This window comes from Panicum virgatum, chromosome 5N (assembly GCF_016808335.1).
Source record: "Panicum virgatum strain AP13 chromosome 5N, P.virgatum_v5, whole genome shotgun sequence".
Taxonomy (NCBI): Eukaryota; Viridiplantae; Streptophyta; class Magnoliopsida; order Poales; family Poaceae; genus Panicum; species Panicum virgatum.
Genome location: NC_053149.1, coordinates 62576693 through 62593955, shown reverse-complemented (window position 1 = coordinate 62593955; position 17263 = coordinate 62576693). Strand labels below are relative to the sequence as shown.

General features: G+C 47.6%; 5 protein-coding genes across 5 annotated transcripts; 1 reads left to right on the top strand and 4 right to left on the bottom strand.

The window, feature by feature from the left end:
• Positions 1-672: 672 nt before the first annotated feature.
• On the bottom strand, positions 673-3206 carry LOC120674448 (proline-rich receptor-like protein kinase PERK9). Its single transcript, XM_039955632.1, has 2 exons — positions 2604-3206; positions 673-1622 (listed from the first exon to the last, which is right to left on the bottom strand). Exons 1-2 carry the CDS (start codon positions 3062-3064, stop codon positions 1619-1621), a joined length of 465 nt encoding a protein of 154 aa, XP_039811566.1. The 5' UTR covers positions 3065-3206; the 3' UTR covers positions 673-1618.
• Positions 3207-4013: 807 nt separating this feature from the next.
• On the top strand, positions 4014-8106 carry LOC120674446 (serine carboxypeptidase-like 27). Its single transcript, XM_039955630.1, has 9 exons — positions 4014-5067; positions 5181-5276; positions 5380-5472; positions 5576-5661; positions 5750-6010; positions 6795-6922; positions 6997-7092; positions 7512-7617; positions 7713-8106. The coding sequence occupies exons 1-9, from the start codon at positions 4704-4706 to the stop codon at positions 7854-7856; spliced, it is 1374 nt and encodes a 457-aa protein (XP_039811564.1). The 5' UTR covers positions 4014-4703; the 3' UTR covers positions 7857-8106.
• Positions 8107-8378: 272 nt separating this feature from the next.
• Positions 8379-10001, bottom strand: LOC120674447 (uncharacterized protein At4g08330, chloroplastic-like). Its single transcript, XM_039955631.1, has 2 exons — positions 9707-10001; positions 8379-9174 (listed from the first exon to the last, which is right to left on the bottom strand). The coding sequence occupies exons 1-2, from the start codon at positions 9760-9762 to the stop codon at positions 8745-8747; spliced, it is 486 nt and encodes a 161-aa protein (XP_039811565.1). The 5' UTR covers positions 9763-10001; the 3' UTR covers positions 8379-8744.
• A 1082-nt stretch (positions 10002-11083) lies between these two features.
• On the bottom strand, positions 11084-13949 carry LOC120674135. Its single transcript, XM_039955265.1, has 3 exons — positions 13584-13949; positions 13151-13496; positions 11084-11484 (listed from the first exon to the last, which is right to left on the bottom strand). The coding sequence occupies exons 1-3, from the start codon at positions 13919-13921 to the stop codon at positions 11419-11421; spliced, it is 750 nt and encodes a 249-aa protein (XP_039811199.1). The 5' UTR covers positions 13922-13949; the 3' UTR covers positions 11084-11418.
• Positions 13950-16828: 2879 nt separating this feature from the next.
• On the bottom strand, positions 16829-17263 carry LOC120675044 (wiskott-Aldrich syndrome protein homolog 1-like). Its single transcript, XM_039956135.1, has one exon. The coding sequence runs from the start codon at positions 17261-17263 to the stop codon at positions 16829-16831; it is 435 nt and encodes a 144-aa protein (XP_039812069.1).

Sequence of the window (17263 nt, the reverse complement as noted above, 5' to 3'; positions counted from 1 at the left end):
CATAGCACAGTAGTTCCCTGCTCCAGAAAAAGAAAAGGACAGAGTAACTCAAAAGGTAGACAGGTATACTTAAACTAGCACACAAACAGTTTTAGGCTCAGTTTGGGAGCAAGGGGTAGGGGAGCCCAGGGAAGGCAACCCCCGAGGGGGATTTTTCCATATCTTTATTTCCCTGGGTAGGCTCTCCCACTCGTGATTTGTTTCCCTATCACCATTTGGAAACCGGGACGAGGGGATTGGGGATATCCAGAAAATAACGAAATATCTTGAAAATTCAGGGAAAAAATAAGAAAATTCAGGAAATGTCAAATGATATAATATCTCATAATGGATCAACGACAAGATCATCAAAGCCTAAAAAATGTCTCTCTTCAACAAACAGATATCTCAAATATGGAATCAGATAAGCCTTATTCATACAAACGTATAATCTAAAATCTAGCAAAATCGCATCTGAAGCTGTTTGGAAGAGATTCTGAAGCTGCTCAGACACATGCTGCGTCAAGATTTTCTCAGCCAAAGCAATCAAACTCCCCCCCCCCCCCAAAAAAAAACCTTATATCCTCCCTCTTTGTTCTCCTCAACAGTCACTAATTCTGTCAGATAAATAATAAAATAGAATTATGATCAATGTATACACAAGCTTTCAGGAGAGAACAATCACAAGATACAGAGCACTGAAGCATAATTATATTACTAGGAGATTACATATACAATGCATAAAAGGTATTGTACCAAAAAGGAAACAATCACTGGAGCATTATACCAAAAACAATGCCAGTATCCTCATCCCTTTATCCAGATTACATATACAATGCCTTGCAGACTAAAATTAACTAAGCCAAGCACTCCATCCAAAAATATGCTCTCAGAAAATAATGTATAAAAATGTATAAAAGGTCAATCATGCAATGTGTAGTGTGCATCAAAATTAATATTCTTGATTCTAAAATAGCATGGGATATACCACTAGTAGTTGCTGATTCATTTCAGTTTCAGATAATGCCATCTATAGCGCCACTAGTAGTTGCTGCAGGACATGAAGCAAAGAAACATGGCTACATTTTATAACTAGCACAAGGCAGCACCGGATTCAATGTAACGAACACAGCAGTAGGAAGCACCAGGTTGCTTGGACGCTTGCTCTCTTCCTCCATGAGTATGGACAGGTTCTTGTCCTTGCAGTCGCAGGGAATTCTGCAAGCCAACAAGAGATCCATGAGACATTAGAGTGTTTGTATGCAGTTCTCTCTAGCTAGATTCTTTGCAAAAACTTCAGAGCACTGTATGTCCTTTCCCTGAAAGGCATTTCATGAACTCTCTTTAACTAACTTTTGTGCTACATTCAAAAGTGTAATGACTCTTGTATCAACTCATGTCAAATCACCAATGACTGTAAATATCTGTAAACCTAAATATGATTATTTGAGGCATAATTTTTTTTGCAATTAACTGTAAGCCTCAGTATCCAATCGCATAACTGATGAACTATTTGGAGAGATTCAACCCCTAACAATTCTTATTGCAATTAACTGTAAGTCGGGACGGTTGCTCCTGTGGAAGTCAGTGAGCACGACCCGCACTCCCCGGCTGCTGCACAGCTTTGCGTCTCTGCATCTCACCTGTTACCAAATCGAAAAGTAAAAAAGAAAAAAGTAAGAACAAATGAAGCTCAATATAACTGAACAAGAATCCATAAGCTGGATGGCATATTCAGCAGAACAGTTGATTCTTCTGAAAAGCCCAAGAAAATATTAGCAAATAGGAGTACATCCAAAGGAGGAAACCACCAAGCAGAGCATCTGTACATTTGGTACCTAGTTGCCTGCAAAGTACAAACTAAGATAGTCTTGGTTTTCCAGGACTACATTTGGCAGGAAGGTGAACAGAAAGTTCCAAAAATGATCTCTTGATTGGGTGGAGCCAACTAACTGAAAACAAAAGGCACACAGATTTCCCCATAACCCTAATTAATTTGCAGATTGCTTTGCTTGGTGGTTCTGAACTCTGAAGACACCAAGATAACGAGAAAGTTCAGTCCCCAAAGCATCAACATGGAGTACAGCAGCACACCTTTACACAAAGGAGGAAACCACCGAGCAGCACATCAGAAGACAAAATGTTTGGTAAATTATTTTATGTACAAAAATGTTTGGTAAACCAGACTAAACAAGATGCAGCACATAAGCATCTCCAGAAGCTACACAAATACACAATATATTACTTTAGATGAATTAGGAGTTGCCTAGCCAACAGATCATATATTCTCCAGTATTGAAAAGCACACATGGTTGCCTAGCCTACACTATAATTTCTGAACAGAGGGAGTCTACATATGTATATACACATACCCATAAAAATGCCAGCATGCACATGAGTGTTTGTTGTGCCAAGCCGTCAAAAATATAACAGAGGGAGGGGGGGTGAACTGATGCGCTATGCAAGTTCTTTGGTAGAGCATCTGATTCAGCACAATTAACTCATTTCTGAACATGGTGCGCTAGCATCTAATTGTAAGAAAATGTTTTTTTGGTACCTGCTACTGCTACCTTGAATCCGAGCCATAATGGATGGTGAGGAACTGAGGAAGCGAGAATGCATACCACACAGACCACACGGTGTCAGTTCGCGGCGTATGGATCTCTAGTGATGGCGAGGTGCGACGGCGGAGGGGAGGGCCGCCCGGCTCGTCGCGCACGAGGTGGGTCAGCTCCGAAGAGGTCCTGGTGGCGCGGTGCGGCCTGCGGCGGAGGGGAGGGGGAGGGCCGTCGGCTTGTCGCGCTCGAGCTGGGGCGGATCCGGCGAGGTGAGGCGGCTCCTGGCACCGCCGATGTGGGGGAGGGTCCGAGGAGAGGAGACAGGGTAGGGCGTAGGAGCGGTCGGCGGCGGCTTGGCGCCAGGTCGTCACCACTGCGACGGAGGACGGCGGCGTGGTGCCGGATCTTGACGGGGAGACGGAGGATCGGCAGCTGGGGGAGTCAACAAGATCTGGCGGAGGGGCAGTGGAGGTGGAGCGAGCGATGGGGAGGTGCGGTGGAGGCGGAGGCGGCGCTGCTCCGCTCATCTCTGTCCTTGCCCTCGCGACGCACTCGGGGAAGCGGCGCCCAATGTCTCGAGGTCGCGATCTGATCCATCCATTCCCCCAGTGAACGGACCAGATGGATCGATACAGTGATTCTACAGTGGTAAACAGTACCCGATGAATAGTGATGCTACAGTGTTCCACAGTTAGTGAACAGAGATGCCCCTCTCCGGCGACCGCTTAAGTTGCAGTCGCTATAGGAATTAGGAACTCGGTCCGTGGGGACGGTTTACACCGTGGAAAACGCGAGGCTCGGGGCATCGCAACCCCGTAGCGTGGGCTTCCAAATGGCGAGTCAATGCGGCCCGGGGCCAATATCCGCGTGGAGATCCACGCCCGGGAAAAGGCCGGGAACCCGGCGAGAAAACGGGCTGCCAAACTAGCCCTTAAACTGAAATAAGTATCCAGCGTGGGGCTCATTAAAAGTTGAACGGCCGTTGCCTTTTCTGACCGATGCAATGATGCGGCAGTCCAATTCTTTAGGGGGAAGGCGACCGCTGCTGCTCGGCTCTCCTCCCTCTCCAACGCCTTGCTTCTTCGCTCGTGGCTTTGCATTATACTGCCTGCTCCGGTCTCCGGTCGCCTGAAGACCCTTCTTGCTCGCCTCGTGCCGTGCCGTGCTCCTTGTTGTGGAGCTGGAGCGCCACCTGCCTCGGGCGGTCGGACGAGAGAGACAAACAGCTCACGATCCCTCACGTTGCTGAGCAGCAGCCCACGTGTTCGGTTTGGTTTTGATTAGTTTTGCTCTGGTCGCCCCCTTTCCCCAGCCTCCACGTTCACGCGTGCGCGAGCAGATGCGATGCGATCCCCGGCCCCGCGAATTTTCAGCCGCCTCCCGCCCGGTTTCCCTCCAACAAACCCCACCCCCAAGTGCCCCATTTCAGCCGCGTCCGCCGCCCCGCCCGGCGCCCGCCCTCCCCCACGGCGCGCAGCTCGGCCCGGCTCCGCTCTGCTCACCCACGCGCCACCACCGGCACCACCACCACCACCGCGCCACCACGCCCTCCGACACCCCACTTGCCGCGCTGTAACACCTATTCACCTAGCAGCCTACCACGACGCCGCGCTGTTGTGGACGCCGAGTTTTTTCTCCGAGAGGCGCGCGATCTGATCCGGCGCGCCTGAGCTGTACCCGTGCCAATCAATCATCGAGCGCGGGTGAGGAAATCTTGGCACATTCGGCCTGTACTTTCCCCGCAACCACCGCCTTTGCCGGCACCGCGCGCTGGTCAGAGCAGAGCCAGCGGATGAGGTCAGCTGCCTCCCTCCTCCTCCTCCTCTTCCCTTTGACGCTAAAAGGGGACACCGCACGGGCTCCATGAGCTGTCCAACGGTCAATGGGAGTAGCGTGCGGGCCCAAAATCCCCACTCAAATCAAGACAGCAACAGGGCAAGCAATCCCCCTGTCCCTGGTCAGCAACAGCAGTAGCTGGAGCGCCGTTGCGTTCGCGTAGTGGGCTAGTGCAGACCACTGTGCTGCTGGGTGCAGCCAGGCTCAGGCGCTCAGCTCCGCTGCTTCCAGTCCAGTCTCCAGCGCCTGAAGCTCAAAGATCTCCCGGGGGGACCTGCTCCGCACTGCACTGGTAGCTTGCCTCTGCCCAGCCATTGGAGCTTGTCCCCAATGGCAATGGCTCGCGCGTTGGCGCTGCTGCTGGTAGTTTCAGTAGTAGCAGCGGCGGCCGTGGCCACCGGCACCGCCGACCAGGAGAGCGACCGGATCCGGGAGCTCCCGGGGCAGCCGCCCAACGTGGACTTCTCGCAGTACTCTGGCTACGTCACGGTGAACCCGGCGCGGGGGCGCGCGCTCTTCTACTGGCTCGTGGAGGCGGTGCCGGCGGCGGGGCCCATCGCGCCTCTCGTCCTCTGGCTCAACGGCGGGCCCGGGTGCTCGTCGGTCGGCTACGGCGCCTCCGAGGAGGTCGGCCCGTTCCGCATCAGGCCCGACGGCCAGACGCTCTACCTCAACCCCAATTCCTGGAACAAGGGTGGGTAGTACATGTTCTTGAGCTCCCTCCATTTGGACTCTCAATTTAGAAAGCAGGCGATGCTGCAATGCTGGTGTTGGAAGTGGCTGATTTGTTTCGGGATGTGATTGCAGCGGCCAATTTGCTCTTCTTGGAGTCGCCGACCGGCGTTGGCTTCTCCTACTCGAATTCGTCGCTGGATCTACACACCGCGGGAGACGCAAAGACAGGTAAAACTGAACCATGGCCATTCCGGCGAGCTGGGGCTGCTCACTTACCTTTGTTGATCAGGAATTCAGATACCAACATCTCGTACTTGCCTTTGTCTTGTAGCACTGGGTTCCTATGCTTTCCTGGTAAATTGGTTGGAGAGATTTCCACAGTACAAGTACAGAGAGTTTTATATTGCTGGAGAAAGTTATGCAGGTAAAGTTTCTGTAATAAGTGAAGTTCTGGATTCTGTTTTGGTTCACCCCATTTAGGGTGAAAGAGATCAATTGCGTGGCCCCCTGATGTTTGCACTTTGCAGGACATTACGTTCCTCAATTAGCCCAGCTCATATATGAAAAGAACAAGGGCATTGAGAATCCCACAATTAATTTTAAAGGATTTATGGTACACCTTTTGAGCCTTTTTTTTTCCTTGTACTAGTTCTGGTTTATTTATGCTGGTGTTTGAACTTTCGTGATTCCTGAAAATTAAGGTGGGGAATGCGGTTATTGATGACTACCATGACTACCTTGGCACGTTTGAGTATTGGTGGACTCATGGTCTGATCTCTGACAAAACGTATCACAACTTGAAGGCAACATGCTTGCTTGAATCCTCGCAGCACCCTTCTCCTGACTGTCTCAAGAACCTAAATCTAGCCAGTGCTGAAGAAGGCAATATTGATCCTTACAGTTTGAATACAAAGCCATGCAATGACACCGCCTCTCTCAAACTAGGCTTGGGTGGACGTTATGTAAGTGCTTTTCTGTTTCCTTTTCTGAGCTTCCATCAAGTAAACCTGTTGAAATGCTATTTCACAAATCTAGTTCCGGACCCCCCCCCCCCCCCCTCCCATGTCTTAATTGCTGAAATTTAGTGATCCCGTTTGCTTTTTCTTTTTTGAGGGTAGTGATCCCATTTGCTTTTAAGGTACTATTTGCACTCGGCAGAAAGCAATGCAATATCAATCACCAGATGCTTACTGAAACCAACAGATGATCAAGCATGGATGCAATTTACTTCAATATGATGTAGTAGCTCCATGTGAATATCAAATTATTAAGGAGCTAAACTGAATTAGTTTACTGCCAACCCAATTGGTTCACTGTTAGTCTTGTGCTGTAGTGGTTCGGAAAAGCTTAAGCAAAACAGTTACTGGTCCAACACAAAGGAAAACATTTTTTTTGGCAACATCCACTGACAAACAAGTTACTTGGATGGAGTAAGCACATTAGCTAACTAGGAAATATGAAGTTTATGATTTCTGATTTAATTTTAGACAAGCTTGCATTTATGCACACAGTACCATTATCAAACTGTGGCATCAACCTTAAAAAAAATCTGTGCCATCCGACACTTCACTTGGAAAACAGGGGTGTTGGCCGTTACACTAGATATACACCTGTGGAACAAATGGATATATTTCTGCAAATTTGTGCATGAAGATATGCATTTTTTTCCTAATTCCCGTTTATTAACATATTTCTATAGTTTGGCTCCTTTCTTTTCTATGTCTAGTGACATGTTTCCATCCACAGCCTTGGTTGTCCAGAGCTTACGATCCTTGCACCGAAAGATATGCAAGTATTTACTACAATCGGCCAGAAGTGCAGAAAGCATTACATGCAAATACAACCGGAATTAATTACCCTTGGCAAACATGCAGGTAGCTCACAAAATATGCCATGTATTTGATATTCCTCTTCTGTCATGCTAACTCATTTACTCTCTCTATCACAGCGATATTGTCGGAACCTATTGGGCAGATTCCCCAAGATCCATGCTTCCAATCTACCAAGAACTGATAGCAGCCGATATCAAGATATGGGTTTTCAGGTGAGTATAGTTTTAGCATCTTGTATTGTGTTGCATTACAGAGGGATTTACTTTGTGTACTCACATCTGGTACATGCTTTGGTCAGTTCAACATAAGTTCTATCAGTAAACATAGTTATTATATAGGTGCTTTCATGTTTTGTAATTGTATTTGTATTATCATCTACCATTTTATACTGGTATTGGGATACTGGAATAAATGGATGTTCTGTCCGAACATTTTAACTACTCATTAAAAGGGAGTCAGACAGATGAAAACTCCTTGTTATCCACCTTTGTACTTGTCTCTCTTCAGGAAAAAAACAACTTTTAAACCCACCTTCGAAATTATTTTCTCATAGCTGTAATAATGCTTTGCGTAATCATGAACTACATTGAATTATTGACTTGGCTATGTTTTTCCTTTTAATCTTTTGCAGTGGGGATACAGATGCTGTAGTTCCTATAACTGCAACAAGGTACTCGATTGACGCTCTCAAGCTTCCAACACTGGTAAATTGGTACCCTTGGTATGACCATGGGAAGGTCAGTTACAAGACCATTTGAGTTTATAAGCAAATTTTGTAGCAGAATAAATATTACAACATAATATTGACTGTTAATTTTATCTGATATTGCAGGTAGGAGGTTGGAGTCAAGTTTACAAAGGATTAACTCTAGTAACCGTAGCAGGTGCAGGACATGAAGTCCCGTTGCACCGGCCTCGACAAGCTTTGATATTGTTCAGACACTTTTTGCAGAATAAACCAATGCCAACACAATAGCCACTTGAAGCAGAGTTACATTGTAAACTATCACAGTAAAATTTATTGTTTTCAATTTTTACTTGATTTTGTTGTTACAACATATTATTCAATTATCTCGATTGAATGTATGTATGCCTTTTAGCAAATAGGGATACCTGAGATTTGTACTGCAGAAGCTTAAGAGCTCCTCTGTATATGATAATGATTTTAAGCAGTACCTCACTCTTAGAATTTGCTCAAGAATATAATTGGCTTCCTGCTAGCTCTATACCAATTTCTATGTTTCTGTATTCTTATGCTGATCATCACCATGTGATCCAACTAAGGCACTACCTTATATCATTACTGGTGCATATCATTGTATCATTACAGAACAAATAAACTTACATGTTTGTTTCGAGGTCAACATAATCTGATTTTATAATTTTGATGCCACAGTAAATCTCAAAAACTGCTCAGTAAATTATATCACTATACTAATTCTTACTTTTTTTTCCAGAAAGGAAAATAACTAAAAAGATAAACCAAAAGCAGTTGACATGTGCAAGTGAAGCAAGACTACTCAAAATTGCAACCGTGGTGGATCATGAGTTATGACACAGTACAAATTCTATGGGATCAACTAACATACAGCAAACCTAATCATTTCCTAATACAAAGAAAAATTCAATAACCAAGCTGTACATTTCACAAATTTACATAGGAAACGAAGAGCACTACTGACAGCAAGATGTCTGAAAACAGCATGCAGTTGGTTACCATCTGAAAAGTTCTCAGCTGTGCCAAGCTCTTTCTTGCTGTATTTCCTCCCGCGCTTACAAAGTCGCATCCCTGATAACACAAAAGTCGAATTCAACCAAGCTGGAAGAAGAGCGCCTTGCAGCAACCCGACGCCATCTATCTTCATCATAGTGTGAAGGCAGCTGCGTCAGAATCGTCTGACGACGGCTGCAGCGCGCTGATCTTGATCACGTAGTTCCTCTGGCTCGACGCGCTGCTGCCGCTGCCACCGGAGCCCAAGCTCGCGCGCAGGTCGTCCGAGAAGGCGTCGCCGTCGCTGAGGCCGGAGTCCCTGTCCTCCTCCTCGTAGGCGTCGCCGATGCGGCCGCCGCACTTGCGGCAGAGCAGGCGCGAACGCTTCCTGAGGAGGCCCCAGGCACGCCTGGAGCGGAAGTAGGGCATGCAGGTGACCTCGTCGGTGAGCGTGAAGCGGCTCTCGTCGACGGCGACGAAGGCGACCACGCCCTTCTTGATCTGCTTGCGGTACTTGGAGCCGATGCCCGCCGTGTCCCGCGCCGAGGAGCTCAGGTGCAGCGCGTAGCCGCAGTACCCGCAGCTGCCAGTGACACGTTGCCAGTCAGGAAAGAGAACCAAACGGCAGTTGCAGGTGCAGAGAACGGGAACACGTGTCGCTTGTGCAAGGAATTAGGCAGTTGCATTACTCGTTTACCCTAAATCAAAAAAATTCTTAGTTTTTTTTTAAAAAAAAATCTTAGTCCTTAAGCGTTCGAGAAAAACCTTAGTCCTTAAGTAAAGAGTGAGATACTGAGGCTGGGATTGGCTTTGTTGGACATGAATTGGGGCTTCCGCTTGCTCTTAGCAAGCCTGCAAGAGCAGCAGAGGCCAATATCGGATGATTCCACACACTGTAAATCGCCAATTAATACAGTTCCTCGGTGGAGAACTGCACAGCGAATTCAAAAGGAAGCGAAGAGAAGGGATTGCAGCGAAGCCGCAGTGAAAAATAGTTGTGTATCCTAGTGAGGGTCAAGAACAATGATGGATTCCAAGTTCTCTGACCCAGAGCGAGGAAGTTGAGAGGCGATCGCGGCAGGAGAAACCGGGCGGGGATCGTGGAGGCACCGAACCTGTATGTGACGTCCTTGATGGAGGCGGAGTAGCTGCTGTCGAGAGACCTCTCCATGGCGAGGCGAAGGCGACGGTGGCGCTCGCTTCGCTGGAGCCGTCCACTTTTCCCTCCTGCCGATCGGAGAGACAGAGGAGACGTGGGGCGAGTGGGGGGGAGAGCGGGGGCGACGAACGGCCGGCTGGCTAAAAAGGCGGGGCGGTTGTTTGGTCGGGCCTCGGTCTCGCTCGCCAACGGACACGGGGGATCGGCGTCTCCTGCCCTGCCGCGCGCTTTTCCTCGGGCGATTTGCTTTCGCCGTGTGCCGCTGCTCATTTTATATTTGTAGTATGCTCCACCTGGTGCTAGTTAATCAATTATTTAATCAGTATCCTAGTCGATTAACGAAGCGGCGGCCAATCGGAACCGGCCAGCGCGCGCTGGGTTTAGCATGGGCGCTGGTGCTCAGCTCTGACCACCGTGCGCTATTGCGGGCGGTGACGGCCGGGCGGGGCGGATATGGATGCCGACTTGCCGAGGGCAGAGCGCGGCCGGGCCGTGTGCCGTGTGCCGTGTGCATCCACCTGCACTGCATATCGAGCGCGCGCGCGCGTGCGCGTAGTGGAGGCGTGGGGGCGTGACAACGTGACGCGAGTGCAACGAGGAGAGGATCGAGGGGGCCCGCACGCAGCACGCTTATGCCCCGGCCCCCGGGACGTGGCCGCACGGCGCGGCGCTATCCTCGTCGAAATCCACGGCCACGGCGGCCAGATCGGCACAGGCGCGACCGTGCGCCGCCAATTGTTGGCGCAGGGGCAAGCTTATGCTTATCGGCGTCGTCATGTGTGGAAGCGCGATTTGGTTGTGACTTGTGTTGATGTGGTTGGTGTTGCGAGAAGCTGAGGTGCCCGGTGAGGTTTGGTCAGCGTCTCTGTTTTGTCCCGTGAGCATGTTGCGCGTCGATGTTTCGCGATTTTTTTTAATTACACAGTATAACATAGACATCCACAACACGCACGCACACTCACCCCTATAAACACACGTACGCAAATTCTACCTCTATGAGCACCTCCGAAGAACTGAACACCGGCAGATCTGAAGATTCCCGAAGTCACCACTGACGCACCACTTAATGCATAACACCAGTAAATTCTAGAAAAATTCCAGAAAAAAATACGAGCATCAAAATTTAAACCCTGATAGATAGCATCCCACTGGACCATCCTACTACCATTAGACTACAAGCCAATTCGCATGTTTCGCGATTTTCCTTCTCAAGCTCTGAGCGTCGCTATTGTTGCTCAACATTATAATATGGGAACAAATTCTCGATATTAGGAATGGTCAAGATACTCGACCCTTTCTCCCTAGTGGCAACATCATTGGTGGATAGTAATCATTTCAAAGATGTCTTAGTTCCTGCTTTCAAAAAAAAACGGATGTCTCAGTTCCATACATCTATAAACGGGAGGTGGAGTTTTTTCTTTTTTTTCCCTTTCATTCCGGTGCTGGCAGAAACATAAGGCACAGGTTCCAGGTTCGGACAACGGGACAAGCACCTCACCGTGCATTTGTACATAACATTTACATGCTGGCTGTTCAGCACAAACTCGGAAAAGATCGGTGGGCGAATCTTGTAAACTGGTTGTTCATACAAACTAGGAGAAGATCCGTGGGCAGCCTTGTAAACTCGTATCTGCTGCTCAACAACGTCCACGCATATTGCAAAATGTCTCAGTCCTCAACCACGAAGATTATCCCATCACGTTTCTTGAAATGGTGTGTAGTGCGATCAACAACCTGCAAAGGCACGAGTGCGGCTAGGTGAAGCAAATGCAAGATCCTGCGCTCAACTTCAGATGTAGGAGTATAATACAATGTGGAATTCCCATTGTGTTAAGAAACACACAATGGCATGCAATGCTACGAAATTATCCACAAAACAATGGAACAGTAAAGCCACAAAATTTCATTTCGTCTCATAAGGATTTCACATTCTTGGTGTATATTGCTAAACCAATTAGTAATAAGGATATTTTAGTCAAAAAGAACATCCGAATTATCCTACAATTTTCCAGGAATAGTATTTCAGAACCTTCGGTTGTGTTCCAACTTCAGCAAACAATAATTCAAACCAGGTTGTAGATCGTCTGTCCTTTGCCATCACAATAGTTGGGACTCCATCAGGTTTTCTGACTTGAAAAACAAAAGAAATCTACGAGTGGCAGATTACAGCTTGCACTAATTTACTTAAACAAAATCATTATAATACGGTATGAGCCAAGTGAAGGCTGTATTTAATTATGATACAACTACCAAATATGCAGATAGGTGAATTATAAACAGAACCAAGTATTTTTACTGATAGATTGGTAACAGGCTATTTTTTGTCTTCAATTGATTTATTATTCAGCCTGTCAAATCCAAACTACTTGCATACACATATGAGACCAGCATAGCTAACTTAAAACATACTCCCTCCATTCCAAATTATAATTCATTTGATGTTTGACCCCAAGTTGACCACTCGTCTTATTAAAAAAATTGTGCAAAATATCACTTCTTTTGTTGTGGCTTTATTGATAAATGTTCTTCAAGATGACTTAAATTTGACTATGTTTGCATAATTTTTTTTGAATAAAACGAGTGGTCAAACTTGGGGTCAAAAAAGTCAAACAAATTATAATTTCGAACGGATGGAATATTTGTGATTCGTGAAGGCCTGAAAGAAATGGTAGAAATGCCGAATATTGAGTGAACAATATACAGAAATGCAAAGTCATCCTAATGCTTGTTCAACTGTCCAAAAAGCTGGAAGAAATGTACATTGCTTGAACAATATACAAAAGAACAAAATATCTGAAACTGAGACATCCATCTCACTTTTATCTATAGTAATGTATGAGCTGCTTTTGGAACAAACTTTGTTATGACTTATCACATACTAAACAATGACTGAGCTCGATGGATGGTGCATCCCAAGCAGTGCTGCATTGTTACCGAATACCAATGCCTAGGCTTGGTAAAATTCATGTGTGCAGTACTAGCTCCATTCATTTCTAATAGGCGTATTAGAATTTTAAAAATAAAACTTTAGAGGTATGTTTGACTACCAATTTCTCTTACTGCCACAAAAGCAATTTCGTATTAAGATATATTTGAAATATGAGCCTATTCATACAACTTTTATACTAACTCATTAAGCATGCATATAATTTGACTGATTGTCAACCAAAGACTATGTACTTTTCAAAATCCTAATACATCTACTAAGGAGTAGAGGACTGAGTACTGACACTAATTCCTGTGTTTTGCCAAAAATCTATCACAGTTTCCAGTTATGTAACTTGTTAGCTACTGCGTATTGACACTAGAAAACTGCCAAAAATGACTAATGCGCACTCCTTGCTCTCTCACGATCAGAAACATAATAAATGAACTACTAATTCAGTAATTTTGCACTCACGTTGGTGTTGCTCAGCTCCAGATTATAGAAATCCACTGCATCAGCCTTGAACAGAGGCCCGGCATGCCAGGTCCCCTTGTTCAGCTTGAGAAACTTAAGCCCGGAAACCCGGAACACGCAGACCTCGGCTGGATCGGGAGGCAGATAGTAGTGACCAGCGCGAGACTGCAGCGGTTTCCTCCCCTCCTGACCACTCTGCTCAGACGGTTCATCCACGATCGATGGCTTGGCCACTCCGAGGTACCAGTCCTGGCCGCCGATGGAGCCCAGGCACTGGGTCACGCTGGCGTGGTGGGTGATGGCCGAGAACTTCAACGGCCGGTCCTGCAGTCGCATGATGTAGAACCTGCGATGGAAAGGGGGAAGGGAAAAAAAAGCTCGAATCTCTCGACAAGTCCGGACGACACGATTTGTGCGGATGCCGTGGGTTTACCTTGGGACGCCGCGGCTGAGGTCGAGCTGCGCGTCGTGGGGGCCGAACTGGTCGCCGTCGGGGGAGGCGGCGATGACCTGCCCGAAAGGCGCGAAGGACTCGGGCGTGGCGTCCACCGCCCGCAGCTTCACCACCCTCGCCGGCTCCTCCCCGTGCGTGCGTTCCATCTGCGCGGGCTCCGCGGCGCTGGCGCGCACGGCGGCGATGCGGGTGTTTAGCCCTGTCGCGTTGCGGGGACGGGGCGGAGCCGGAGCAGAGGGGTAAGCGGCGGTGCGGCGGCAGCGGTAGCGGCAGGCATGGAGGGGGATGGACCCGCGGCCCAGGCCCAGCGCCTGCATCACGGGTCTTTTTGGTGGCGGAAGCGGTGATTTTTGTCATGATTTTCTTGATCGAGTTAAGCTTTTGCAAAGACTGAGATCATGTTTGGTTATTATAAATCACCTCCAAATTTATGTTGCTGACTTATTTTAAGTTACTTTCTGTTTGGTTGTAGTGACTAAAGTGAAGCTACACTGGTTTAAACTACCCTTGAGCGAAATTACAACGGGAAGGTACAGAACGAAGAAGTAGCACTGGTTTTACCGCTCCCAAGTCACAACAAACAGAAACCACTACCCTTGAGTGACTTATGGATTTAAGTCCATCACATCTATTTTAGCCCCTATAATTCAGGTCTATTTGGATCTCAACTGGCTTAAACGGACATAAAAAGAAGTGACTTAAAATAAATCACCCTGTTCGGCTGGTGGATTGAGCCTCCAGCCCTACAGTAACTCTCTCTCACATTACTCCAGCTCCAGCTTCCAGCCACCAGCCAGGTAACAGTATTTTTCTCTCACACTACTCCAACTCCAGCCTCCAGCTCCAACCTGCCGAACACGGTGAATCAAGATAACCAAACAAAATCTGAGCGTGATACAGGAGGAATGTCGATGCCAATCAGGAACATCAGACATCACCTCCCTTTTATTACTGACACAAACAGAAGGCACGAACTCGAGCTAGTGGGTACAGAGTGGTTGTTCCTTGTAACACCCTAAGGGTGTGTTTAGTTGGTGAAAAAATTTGAGTTTTGATATTGTACCATATTTTGTTGTTATTTAACAAATAATATTCAATTATGAACTAATTAGGTTTAAAAGATTCAGTTAGTGCTAATCAGTTAGACTGTGTAATTAATTATTTTTTTCAACTGTATTTAATGCTCCATACATATGTCCGAATATTCGATGTGATGGGTACTGTGCATTTTTTTTTGGAATTAAACAGGACCTAAGATAAAGATCAGCCAGTAGCCAGTAGGTCATGTCATGTGTTTCAATCCTCAACAACGAAAGCTACCCCGCCGTGCTTCCTGAAATAGTGTGAACTAGAAATAATAGCGGTGTTGCCGTGTATGGCCAGTGTGTGTTTTAGGGTTAGGATAATTGGATGAGTATGTAGGTTAGCTATGCGTCCATGTAGTTGTCGCTATATATATCTATGCGTGTTTATATATTTGTATCTACGGCATATATTGCAAGTATGTTATGTTATTTGTGTATCTTCATTTCAAGTATTTATATGTGTGACATGATGTACTTGTATGTGCGAATGTATGGAATATCATGTACCATATATAGTGAAATACTATGCTATTTATATGTATATACGTGATTATTTATGTTCAAGTATTTGTACTACAAGTTAGCATTAAATAAAAGAGTCAGGAAACAAAGAGTAAGAAAAAGGGTATGGATTTATAGGATTTGATTAGCATTAAATAAAAGAGTCAGGAAACAAAGAGTAAGAAAAAGGGTATGGATTTATAGGATTTGATTTTAGATTTTTTTGTTAAGATGTTGGAGATATTTTTTTAGTTCATATGCGAAATAAAGTACACTAAATCATATGATATTTTAAGTTTAATGCATAGATCTAGTCATTAGAAACTCATCAAAATTGGTTTGGTATTTTTATAAATTTTCTATGATTTTGTATGAATTTTGAAATATCTCTAATTTAAAAAGAAAAAATAAAATCGTATTAAAGGAGAAGAGTCTTACGGGCCGTTTTTTGCCCATTCCAGGCAGGCCGGCCCAGCAAGACAAAAGATAAGGCCATAAGAAGGCACGGACTGTGGATTGATTTTGGTAAAAGTCGAGGGTTTTTTTGAAAAATAAACCGAGAGAAGAAGTAGGACCGCAGGTTGATTTCGCTTAATTATGAGGGTTTTTTTACAAAAAGGCCGCGCTTCGTCTGATCTGGGCCGTCCACGCGCTCGATCCGATGGCCGAGATCGGCCGGCGACGTGGCCATGTTAGTTGGCCATCTTTTGGTGCAAGAATCGTAAGAAAGAGATGTGTGATCAACAATCTGAAAAGGCAGAAGAGCAGCTAACTGCCGTTCGCAGGAAAGGTCATTACCGAACTGCTATTGTCTCTCTAGTCTCTACAAGGTTAAGGCTGTTCTTCAGTTGCGAAAGCTTGCAGAGCCACCTCACCCCGTTGTTGCCCTTTTTCCAAATCCGGCCTTCCATAGCCAACGAATCCAAAACGCAACATTGGAAAGTCAAACCAGTTAGAGCGGCAGCTGTAACTGACAACGCCTAATCCAAGCAAAGATTCGACTACTCTGAAACCTCAACCGTCATCTCTCAATGAACTACAGTACAGTGATTCTGTTGGTACGAATGTGATTGCAGCACTTTTACAGTGAAAATTAGGGAAATTTGTCCACAGGACACTGCGTAAACATGATTTCATGTAGAACACACTACCAAATTCGATTTTGTTTCTCGCACACCGCCAAAGCACCATTTAGTCTACGGCACATTGCATCTCATAAACTATTCATTTTCAACTGTGAGGTTAGATAATAGGACTGTTTTGCCCTTTGCTGGGAGCTACTACTTGTCGTCGTCTTCCTCACCTCTCTTCTTCTCTCTTCACCTATGCCCTCTACGGCACATCTCCCATCCTCCCTCCCTCCCCTTCCGCCTCGCCATGGCGGCCTCCCGCGGCCGCCCCGCCCCACAGCCGCCGCCAGCCCCGTGCCCTCCTGCGGTGGCCCGTCACCGGCCCGTGCCCCGCACCACCCCTTACCGCCGAGGCCCCGCACCGCCGCTTGGGCATGGGCGCCGGCCCCGCGCCCTGCGCGTCGTCTCAGCAGGCGGCTGCCGTGCAGCTAGCGCCAGGGGCGTGCAGGGCGGCCACGGCGGCAGCAACATGCACAGGCTCCTCGGCCTCGGGCTAAAGCTGCGGCGACTAGCTGCACGCGGTGGTGAGCGACGCCGCCGGACGCCCGCACGAGTTCGACGGCTCCGGCGCCACGTCCCTCCCCTGCACGACCGCGGCGACCTCGCTCCCGCCGGCCGCGTCGTCGAGCGTCTTGGCTGCACTGAGCAGCGCCACGGTCGGCCTAGACCTCCCGCCGGTCTCCTCCACGCCTTTGGCCGTCGCCGGCCTCCACACCCTCGCGCCGGCAGAAGCAGAGCAGCAGCAAGGAGGCGGAAGGGGCGGGGCGGGCGGCCGCGGGAGGCCGCCATGGCGAGGTGGAAGGGAAGGGAGGGAGGATGGCGGGCCGGCGACAGGCCGCCGCAGGAGGGCGCGGGGCTGGCGGCGGCCGTGGGGCGGGGCGGCCGCGGGAGGCCACCATGGCGAGGCGGAAGGGGGGAGGGAGGATGGAGATGGAGATGACAT

Excerpts from the sequence above, each read along its gene's own strand:
- LOC120674448 (XM_039955632.1), bottom strand. The coding sequence starts at position 3,064 with ATGAGCGGAGCAGCGCCGCCTCCGCCTCCACCGCACCTCCCCATCGCT.
- LOC120674446 (XM_039955630.1), top strand. The coding sequence starts at position 4,704 with ATGGCAATGGCTCGCGCGTTGGCGCTGCTGCTGGTAGTTTCAGTAGTA. Across the intron at positions 5,068-5,180 it reads CCCCAATTCCTGGAACAAGG|CGGCCAATTTGCTCTTCTTG; the intron begins GTGGGTAGTACA and ends ATGTGATTGCAG. Across the intron at positions 7,093-7,511 it reads ATCAAGATATGGGTTTTCAG|TGGGGATACAGATGCTGTAG; the intron begins GTGAGTATAGTT and ends AATCTTTTGCAG.
- LOC120674447 (XM_039955631.1), bottom strand. The coding sequence starts at position 9,762 with ATGGAGAGGTCTCTCGACAGCAGCTACTCCGCCTCCATCAAGGACGTC. Across the intron at positions 9,175-9,706 it reads ATCAAGGACGTCACATACAG|CTGCGGGTACTGCGGCTACG; the intron begins GTTCGGTGCCTC and ends TGTCACTGGCAG.
- LOC120674135 (XM_039955265.1), bottom strand. The coding sequence starts at position 13,921 with ATGCAGGCGCTGGGCCTGGGCCGCGGGTCCATCCCCCTCCATGCCTGC. Across the intron at positions 13,497-13,583 it reads CTCAGCCGCGGCGTCCCAAG|GTTCTACATCATGCGACTGC; the intron begins GTAAACCCACGG and ends TTTCCATCGCAG. Across the intron at positions 11,485-13,150 it reads TGGAGCTGAGCAACACCAAC|GTTGTTGATCGCACTACACA; the intron begins GTGAGTGCAAAA and ends GTGCCTTTGCAG.
- LOC120675044 (XM_039956135.1), bottom strand. The coding sequence starts at position 17,263 with ATGTCATCTCCATCTCCATCCTCCCTCCCCCCTTCCGCCTCGCCATGG.